General features: G+C 39.5%; 1 protein-coding gene across 2 annotated transcripts in view; it reads left to right on the top strand.

The window, feature by feature from the left end:
* The window catches only part of Canx (calnexin), a 32083-nt gene that overhangs the window by 9369 nt on the left and 12406 nt on the right, over window positions 1-10308 (top strand). For both annotated transcript variants that reach the window (XM_021176851.1, XM_021176852.2), the window contains exons 2-7: window positions 4239-4419; window positions 5159-5232; window positions 5596-5654; window positions 7127-7268; window positions 7662-7743; window positions 8412-8604. In XM_021176851.1, coding sequence (XP_021032510.1) covers window positions 4246-4419; window positions 5159-5232; window positions 5596-5654; window positions 7127-7268; window positions 7662-7743; window positions 8412-8604 — 724 coding nt within the window. In that variant the 5' untranslated portion in view covers window positions 4239-4245. The remainder of the gene's footprint in view (window positions 1-4238; window positions 4420-5158; window positions 5233-5595; window positions 5655-7126; window positions 7269-7661; window positions 7744-8411; window positions 8605-10308) is intronic.

Genomic DNA, 10308 nt, shown 5'->3' with positions numbered 1-10308 from the left:
AGCCACCATGTGGTTGCTGGGATTTGAACTCTGGACCTTCGGAAGAGCAGTCGGGTGCTCTTACCCACTGAGCCATCTCACCAGCCCCCGATTTTTTTTTAAACACTTTATTGCATAGGTGGGGAGCTAGTTCACTGTGTAAAAATGGTTACTGCCAAGCCTGTGTTCATTTCACAAGTCCCACATGGTGGGAAGAGGGAAAGAGAACAGACTCTAGTAAGTTGAAAGTTGTTCTCTCCCAGCCCTACCCACAATAAATATTACAGACAAAACCGCTTGCATGCTTGCTCTTCTCTCTTTTCCCCTTTCCTTCCTTTCTTTTTTTTTTGGAGACAGGGTCTCTAAATAACCCTTTCTGTCTTGGAACTTTGTAGGTCAAGCTGGCCTCCAACTCAGTCTGCTTCTGCTTTGAGTTCTGGGATGTGCACTGCCACTTTTCTTTGTTGTTCTTAAGCCACTTGTTATAGATTACTTTCTGACAATTTTTAGAAACTATGGGAAACAACATAAGGTGTGCTGTCTGCTTAGGAGACTGTAGATGTAAAGTTAATTTGGCTGAATGGTAGGTGAACAGTGAAACTCTGTCTTGAAAAACAGAAAAGAAAAAAGATTTGGCGCTGGTGAGATGGCTCAGTGGGTAAGAGCACCCGACTGCTCTTCTAAAGGTCCGAAGTTCAAATCCCAGCAACCACATGGTGGCTCACAACCACCCGTAATGAGATCTAATAGCTCTTCTGGTGTGTCTGAAGGCAGCTACAGTGTATTTATATATAATAAATAAATAAATCTTTAAAAAGAAAAAAAAAAGAAAAAAGATTTGATGTGAACAAAAAAAAAGTGGAGCCAGGGAGTGGTGGTGCATCCCTTTAATCCCAGCACTCAGGAGGCAGAGGCAGGCAGATTTCTGAGTTCCAGGACAGCCAGGGCTACACAGAGAAACCCTGCCTCAAAAAAAACCAAAAAAAAAAAAAGGGACTAGTGTATACATTTAGATATATGTAAAGAGCCTGACAGTGGTGCTTGGGAGGCCAAGGCAGTCCTGTTCAAGTTCCAGGGCAGCTGGGGATACAGAGAGAAAGAAACCCTGACTGGCCGGGGGAGAAAAGCATATGAAAAGCCGACCAGGAATGGTGGTGCACATCTGAAGTCCCAGTGTTTGGAAGACAGGAAAGAACTGCAAGTTTGGGGCCACCCTGGACATAACCAGATCTTGTTTCCAGAAAACATGTGTGTGTTTGTCAGTGTAAAATTCTGTGTCTTTACACTGAACTAATGTAGAGTTAACATTAAGGGTAGGTATGGGGAGTGGGGAGTCTTGGCTCCTGAGCCTGATTTTGAGGTTACTGATTTTTGGCAAGATCTGATGTCATAGTTCTCAGCTTTTCCTTAGAATAAGTGACTAGATTCCTATACCATATTCCATTAGCTAACAAGCCATGTCTGTCTTAAATATTATCCTATTCTCATAGAATTGGATGTTTCTAGAAGTGTTCTTTCCTGTTACTGGAGAATATTAGAAACCCTGTCTCAAACCAAACCAAGAAAAAAAAAAATGTTCTCAACCTTTTTAATGCTGCAATCCTTGAATACAGTTTCTCATGTGGTGATCCCCAACCATAAAATTACTTTCCTTGCTACTTCATAGCTGTAATTGTGCTGCTGTTAGGAGTCGTAATGTAACTGATAGGCAGAATGTCTCTTATGTGAACCCTGGAAAAGGGGTTGTTCAATCCTTCCCAAAGTGGTTGTGACGCACAGGTTGAGAACCATTGCCTCAATGTATGTAGTATCAGTAATAGGCTTGTTTACTAAGCTGTTGTTACAGTGATGAACATGCATGTGCAAATACCTCTGCAAACCTGCTTTCAGTTATTTTGGTTGTGCAACCAGAGTGAAGTTGTTGATTAGCTGTATGGTAGCTGCTTTTCCATAGCATTTAGGTCATTTTATAATTCCACTCATGGTATACAAGGGAACATTTACTATTGTGTTTTGTATCTGGATTATATTTTTATTAAAAGCTTCATAAGCTTTTGTATCTTGCTGTGTTTTTTGGTTTTTCGAGACAGAGTTTCTCTGTATAGCCCTTGCTGTCCTGGAACTCACTCTGTAGACCAGGCTGGGCTCGAACTCAGAAATCCACCTGCCTCTGCCTCCCAAGTGCTGGGATTAAAGGCGTGCGCTACCACTGCCCGGCTTCTTGCTGTGTTTATAACAATATCATGATGAGTTTTGGTAGAAATTGTGGGCTTATATTACTTTGAGAATGTGAGAAGTGTTCAAGAAAAGAAAGCAAGTAGGTAAAAGTAATAGTGTGGCCAGAGTGAAAGGTGAGTGATAGCCACCAAGAAAAACTCACAGGAAAACACTTGGCATTTGGGTATATTTTGGTGTTTTTTATTTTGTTTAAGGTAGGATCTCACTTTTTTTTTTTTTTAAGCTTTTATCAGCCCAGACTTATATACCAGGTAGGTGTTACTTGTTTCTATTTCCCAGGTATTAAAGGTTATGCTACCATGCCAGGCTCTTTCGAGCGTTCACTCTCGCTTTCTCTCTCGCGCTCTCTCTCTCTCTTTCACAGCATTTGTAGTTTATTGAAAAGAAAATCAACATATTAACATAGGATTAGGGGAAGAGTAAGACACAACTAAGACTGGGTATGGACTTCTCAGGATTTCTCCATTTTTGGAAGTTTTTTTAGTAGTGTGTTAGAATAGAAAGAGGAAATGAATAATGAACATGAATGTGTATAAAGAGGTAGAAAGTGACTTGATTAAAGTGAATGAGGGTTTTGGGGAGAATACTCAGCAGAGCAGCCTGAGGGAAAGGTCTGATTGCTGGCCAGAGGAGGTACAGGTGCTGCAGATACAAGCTTTTATGACAGTGTTGAAGAGTAAAGAATCAGGGTGACTTCAGAGAGGACAGAATGTCAATAAGTGTCCTTATGTTGGTAACAGAATCAAAGATCAGGGTTGACTGGGTGACTGTGTAAGAAAGAGAAGATTGCCTTGCTGAGGACATGTTTATACAAGTCTCTTGGTTCTGCTTTCTCAAGCCTCACCTACTCCCAGCTCACTTTGCGTGTCTTATATATAGCTCGGCTTTTATTTCAGTAGAGCTGTGATCCTTAGAAAGAGGCCCTACCTGTCACTCATGATGGGCTAGTTTTATACACAAGAGAATTAAGTGCTTAGAAGATTTAAAGTAGCTAGTACTCTGCTTAATGTTTTTGTTGTGGAATCTTAGAATACTAATTTAAAAATGTGTGTATGCCTGAGAACTGAACAGTATCAGTAGTGTCCATAGTGAGTCTTTAATGTAAAGTGAACTGTTACATTTGTTATTTCATTTTAATTTTTTAATCAGTAGTCACTGTAAATTAGATGTGAAAGAACTTTTGGACATTATTGAACAGTTGGGGTTAAGGAGATATGGCTGATACATAAAGGTGCTTGCCACCAACCTGATAACCTAAGTCAGAGACTCAAGCAGTAGGAGGAAAGACTCCTTAAAATTGTCTTTTCACAGCTCTTGGGAAGAGGTCACACATAATAGGTGTAATGGAACTAATTAATTAAATACCCTTGGTCTATGTATTGTTTGACACTGTATGTGAGAGAAATAAACAGTGTTTCCTGTGGTTTCGAGATTTACTCTCTAGCCAAAGACAACACTGAACTTCTGATCTCCTACCTGTGCTTCCTGAGGGGGGTATTGGTGTAATTTATTTTATTATTTTTTGATAGCACTTCACAGTTCAGACAGGCCTTTAATTCAGGGGTTTCCTGTCTCAGCCACCCAAGTACTAGTATAGGTATGCACCAGAATACTCTGTTTATGTGGTATAGTTAGAGATGCTTTTGAATGTTGCTTTTAAGTGACTGAATCTAGGAAAATCCTTCATCTCCCAGGGTTCACTTTCCCTTTTGTATAGGTTGAAAATAATTTTTTTGTTGTTGTTGTTGTTCTATGATTTGAAACCCTGATTAACAAGGAACAGACTAAGGTTAGTGGTTTTATGGAATTAAAAATGGGAAACAGCACATTTCACATTCCATTCTTTCTTTTTCTTTTTTTTTTTGGTTTTTTGAGACAGGGTTTCTCTGTGCAGTCCTGGCTGTCTTGGAACTCTCTGTAGACCAGGCTGGCCTCTAACTCAGAAATCCTGTGCCTTCCAAATGCTGGGATTACAGGCATGCACCACCGCTGCCTGGCTTCACATTCCATTCTTTTTGCAGATAGATCATGGAAGGGAAGTGGTTACTGTGTTTGCTACTGGTCCTTGGAACTGCAGCTATTGAGGCTCATGATGGACATGATGATGACATGATTGATATTGAAGATGATCTTGATGATGTTATTGAAGAGGTAGAAGATTCAAAATCTAAATCAGATACCAGCACTCCTCCATCTCCAAAGGTTTGAAGTAGATCAATCCTTTTATTTTTGCTTTTATGAGACAGGGTATCTTGGCTGTCCTTGAACTCACTATGTAGACCAGGCTATCTTGGAACTCAACTACCTGCTGGGCTGGAGAGGTGGCTCAGCGGGTAAGAGCACTGACTGCTCTTCCAGAGGTCCTGGGTTCAATTCCCAGCAACCACATGATGGCTCACAACCATCTGTACAGCTATTGTGTACTCATATACATAAAATAAATAAATAAATCTAAAAAAAAAAAAAAGATCTACCTGCTTATACCTTCTGAGTGAGGGATTAAAATGTATAGAACCATTCTCAGCTTAAAGTAGATCCTTTTATCTTTTGGTTTGAAAAAAGAAAAATGAAGCCAGAGACTGGGGATATATAGTTACTTGCCTATCGCTTAGGCACTCCTCCACCCCACCCCAAAAAGGGGATTGTTTTTAAAGGCAAAGCAGCTTTAAAAATATATATATATATATATTTGCTAAGCTTTCTGACAGTCTTTGGTACATGTGGATTGAATTTAGGGACAGCTATGAAAGCTTTGTGACAATTGAAACCAAATCCTGAGAGTGACTTCTAGAGAATGTTACTAAATGACCCATTCCCGCCAGTACAACAAGGGTCTTCTGTAGCTCTGGATGCCTTGGGATTTGATTTCCTTGGATTGCAGGCTTGTGCCACTGTGCTTGGTTAAAATATTGCTGCTTAATTAATTTTATGTTTAACACAGGTCACCTACAAAGCTCCAGTTCCAACAGGGGAGGTTTATTTTGCTGACTCCTTTGACAGAGGGTCTCTGTCAGGGTAAGTGTTTCCCTGCGAGTAAAGGTTTGAGAGGTGAATGTCTTGTACATAAGAGTAGTGGGAAAGCACTGGACCCTTTTTAAGCAGTATTGGGACTGAACATAGTGTCATGCAGAGGAGGCAAGTGCTCTGCTGCTAGATATAGCCTTAAATAGTGGGCTCCTGGGATAGTGTGTCTAACTGTACATCTCCTCATACATGGATGTATCCTGGAACTTGGCCTTTTGTTGCTTTCATTCCAGTTTTTTTCTTCTACCCTAGATTTTATTCTTTGGGGATTTCTTTTCTCTTGAGTCTTGTTACATAGGGTAGATAGAACAGGAGAGTGAATGTATTTTAACTCTGGGGTCTTCTTAATTACAGGTGGATTTTATCTAAAGCCAAAAAAGATGACACTGATGATGAAATTGCCAAATATGATGGTGAGAGTTCCATTTGTTCTAGATACAGTATATCAAAGTGGCATCTTGTCTCCATTGTATCTCTCTTTTTAGAATACAACATGGGTTTTTTTGAGAATTTCATACATTCATATGATACATTGATCACTATCCTCTTACCCTACTCCTAACCTGACTCTTCCCAGATCTAACTTTTGTTCACCCCTCCTAACTTAGAGGCCACTGACTGTGATTTGTGTTGTCCATGTGCTCATACTGCGGGTATCCACTAGATCCATGACCTCTCTTAGGATTAGGTCAGAAGATGTTTGGAGCTTCAGTAATCAGGAGGATGTATTGCTCTTCCAGAGCCAAGTTTGTTTCCTAGTACCCATATCAGTGCTTCACAACTACCTGTAACTCAAGCTGTAGACTTTAGATACTTTCTTTTGGCCTTCATGGGCAGACACACATTTAAAAAAAAACAAAAAACAAAAAACAAAAAAAACTATTTATTTTGAAAATATCTTTATTTTTAAAATTAAAATATAATTATATTATTTTCTTTCCTCCCTCCAATTCTTCCCATGCACTCCATTGCTCTCTTTCAAATTCATTATCTCTCCTTATTACTATATTTTCCCTAAGTATATAAATACAATCTGCTCCTTATATAGCATTATTTGCATGTATATGATTTCAGGGCTGACCACTTGGGAACCAATTTGGGGGCTCTTCCTTGGGAAGGCTTTCTTCTACTCTCAGCATTCCTTAATTGCTTGTAGTACTTTGTCTGAAGTTGAGCCCCCATGAGATTACCTCTTTCAAATTAGCTTGTCTGTTGTTTAGGCTGCCATGTTGATGAGACTTCATGAGACAGGGTCTCACTGTGTCCTTGGCTGGCCTAAAACTTGCTATGTAGACCAGGCAGATCTGGAACTCGTAGGTTTGACTTTGCCTGCCTCGCAGTACTGCAAGTAAAGGCTTGTGCAGTTGTGCACATCTGAGAAATAGGTAATCTGTTGTTTGTTTTTACAGATAGGGTCTCTCTAATCCTGGTTGTATTGGAACACTGTAGAGCTCTTGTTCTGTGTGCTATCCTCAAACTCAGAGATCTTCCTACCTCTGCCTCTGGAGTGCTGGGATTAAAGGCTTGTGCCGCCATACCTTGCTGAAAATAAGTATTCTAAAAAGATATTTTCAGATTTTTTTTCTTGGAAATTATATCATCTTTGTATATGGGGCTTTATGTGTGATAGAATTAGAACTCTTAATATCCGTGTTAGAAATGAAAGTTTCTCTTTAGGTATAATAAATAGGCCACTGTTATTTTCAAGCCATGTCTTACCATATGACAGATACACATGCACACTAGTAACTCAGCTCATATGTAAATGTAATGGTAAACAGTGATTATTTTGACACTTACACAACTCAGAATTTAGTTCGTTACCATTTAAAAGACTTTAAATCATGTGGCTAACAGTCAAGAGCCATTTTGTATTCTTTTGTAGGAAAGTGGGAGGTAGATGAGATGAAGGAAACAAAGCTTCCAGGGGATAAAGGACTTGTACTGATGTCTCGGGCCAAGCATCACGCCATCTCTGCTAAACTGAACAAGCCCTTCCTGTTTGATACCAAGCCTCTCATTGTTCAGTAAGTTCAGTGCCATCTTGATAATTTTCTAGAAAGGGTAATCTCAGGTGACAGTATGAAAGTTGAACATACTAAAAAACCATGTTTATAGTAGGAATTTTGTGTGAATTGGAATATGTTGAGTGGTTTTGTTTTTATCTTCTTGTAAAACAGTCTGGTTGTTTACCTTCTTAGAAGCAAACAAATGTCTGGATTTTGTATTAAGGATTACTTTTGGTTTTTTTTGATTTTTGTGTGACGGAGTGGCCACATAAAAGCAGTAGACAATGGAACCCTTTGTGTGGGTATGACATCTGATAAAACATGACCAAGCTGGGAGAAATCAATTAGGAAATATAGGAAATATGATCTTTCAAAATGCCATAGGACTTTTTCATTTCTCTCTGAAACTAGGTATGAGGTTAATTTTCAGAATGGAATAGAATGTGGTGGTGCCTATGTGAAGCTGCTTTCCAAGACGCCAGAACTCAGCCTGGTAGGCTCTCTGTCTGTGTAACATTTGCTTTATGGATCTGGAGCTAGGGTGGGGGTGGGGTATGCAGTTCAGTGGTAGAGTACATGGCTGCCATTCATAGGGCTCTGGGTTTAGTCCCCACCATTTAAAGAGAGAAAAGTTTGCAAGACCTATGAAAAGAAATGCTGCTGCTGGTGAACCATGGAGGTTTAGCACTAATGGCCTTTTAACTTTAACAGGGGACTGTAGAAGCCTTAGCAGTATATCATTGCTGCTTTTCTCATCTGTGGGATTTTTAGGTTTTTGTTGTTGCTTTGTTTTGTATTTTTACACAGGATATCATGGAATTTGCTCTGTAGACCAGGGAGGCCTCACCTGTCTCTACCTCATAAATGCAGGGATTAAAGCTGTGTGCTAACAATTTTCAGTTTTCTCAAGTTTATTTCTTGTTTTTGAAAGAAGTTTGTATGCATATAACTTCTTTTTAAAAAAGCATTTTAGTATTTCTGGTGGTTGCCAGTTATTTTTTACTGGTATCTGAAGAAGCACTATAAAATCATAAGGTTTTCTTTAAAGCTAATAGAATAATTTGCATGCAGTTTTATGAGAGGAAGTATGTATTTTTCAAAGTTTGCTTTTTGAATTCTTTGACTAGAGTTACTTAAAGCACTCCACCTTTGTCTCTGAAGGATCAGTTCCACGACAAGACTCCCTATACTATTATGTTTGGTCCAGATAAATGTGGAGAGGACTACAAACTGCATTTCATCTTTCGACACAAAAATCCCAAGACGGGTGTATATGAAGAAAAACATGCTAAGAGGCCAGATGCAGACCTGAAGACCTATTTCACTGACAAGAAAACGCATCTTTATACATTAAGTAAGAAAAACCAGCTGTTTGGGGGGGTTTAAAACATTACATAGTTAGCATCTAGTTTATGTTAAGATTGTATACTTAAAAGCCTTTCTTTATGAAGAATCTTTTAAAAAAGACCCCATGTACTGTCTTCCGATGAATGTGGGTAACACATCAGACTATGCTCCAGCTTCTCCAGGAAACTACTAAACTGCCTGTGGATCAAAGCAGAATTTGATGAAGAGGAGAAAACTTATGATAACTGAAACAGCCCCATACCCTGTGTGTAAATTAACTTTTTCCTAGCCGGGTGGTGGAGGTGCACGCCTTTAATCCCAGCACTTGGGAGGCAGGGCAGAGGCAGGCAGATTTCTGAGTTGGAGGCCAGCCTGGTCTACAGAGTGAGTTCCAGGACAGCCAGGGCTACACAGAGAAACCCTGTCTCGAAAAACCAAAATAAAAAAATTTCTTCCGTGGCCACAGGTTTACTACAGAAAGAGAACATGCACTAATGCCAGGAACATTAAAGGCCATATTAAGAGGCCAGACTTAGTATGCTGAGAAGGAAACAGGTCCGTTTTAGAGAGATCCCTTCATAGGTTTTATCCAGAGTGTGGGAGTGTTCGAACACTACAAGGTCAATATATTAATAGGTCTACCTCTTAGAATGGAAATTTTCACTTGCACCTAAAATTGTACTAGGACTTCTAATGACTGAGAACCTTCTAGATTGTTAAATAAAAAAAGTATGATGATTCGATGCCCCAGTGTAGGGGAATGCCAGGGTGGGAAGATAGGAGTGGGTTGGTGAGTAGGGGAGCCCCCTCATATAGACAGGGGGAGGGGGGGATGGGATAATGGGTTTCCAAAAGAGAGACCTGGAAAGGGGAAAACATTTGAAATTTAAATAAAGCAAATAGCCAATAAAAACAAAACAAAACGAAATTATAATATACTTTTTTCAATATTTAATACTTGTGGGTCAGGTAGTGTTTTTTTTCTTTATATATATAGCATGTGGTCTGTAACCATTTGAACTTCAAAATTGCAGAGCAGACTATCTTCTGTTCCTTTACATAGCAATAGGAGTGGAAATTTGTTCACTATATAAACATATTAATAACGATTTTATAATATGAAGGTTTCTGGTGCTGAGATGCCAGAAGTGTATATTGGTCCCCTGAAGGTAGAGTGTTAATGTAGGTGCTGGGAATTAAGCTGGGTCTTGTTTAAGAATCACTGCTGTACTTAACTACTGAGCCACTTCTCTAGATCCTATCAATGCGGTTTGTGGGTAATTGTATGGAAGTCAGAGGACAACTTTGAAGATGTTTCTCTCGGTTCTTGGGCTCTAACTCAGAACATTGGGATTGTGTGGCAGATACCTTTATCTGCTGCCGTGGTGTTTCACCAATTAGTATTTAAAATTAATATTATTTTGAGAGGGGGTCTCATTATGTAGGCCTGTCTGTCCTGGAACTTTCTATGTAGTCAGACTGTCCTCAAGCTTAGATCTGCCTGCCTCTGCTGCCCAAGTGCTGAGATTAAATGCATGAGCCATTACACAAAATGCTTTTTTTTTTTCTGCATACCCCCGTACTCTTGCCTTAAACTCCTGTATATCTGAGAGTAAAATTGATGACCCTCCTATCACCGTAGTGATGAGATCACAGGAGTGTGTCACCATACCCTGAAGGTTGGTTTTTTTGTTTTGTTTTGGTTTGGTTT

The sequence above is a fragment of the Mus caroli genome, chromosome 11, assembly GCF_900094665.2.
Source record: "Mus caroli chromosome 11, CAROLI_EIJ_v1.1, whole genome shotgun sequence".
NCBI classification, from domain to species: domain Eukaryota; kingdom Metazoa; phylum Chordata; class Mammalia; order Rodentia; family Muridae; genus Mus; species Mus caroli.
Note: the sequence above shows the minus strand (reverse complement) of the source record. Positions and strands in the feature narration are given on the sequence as shown.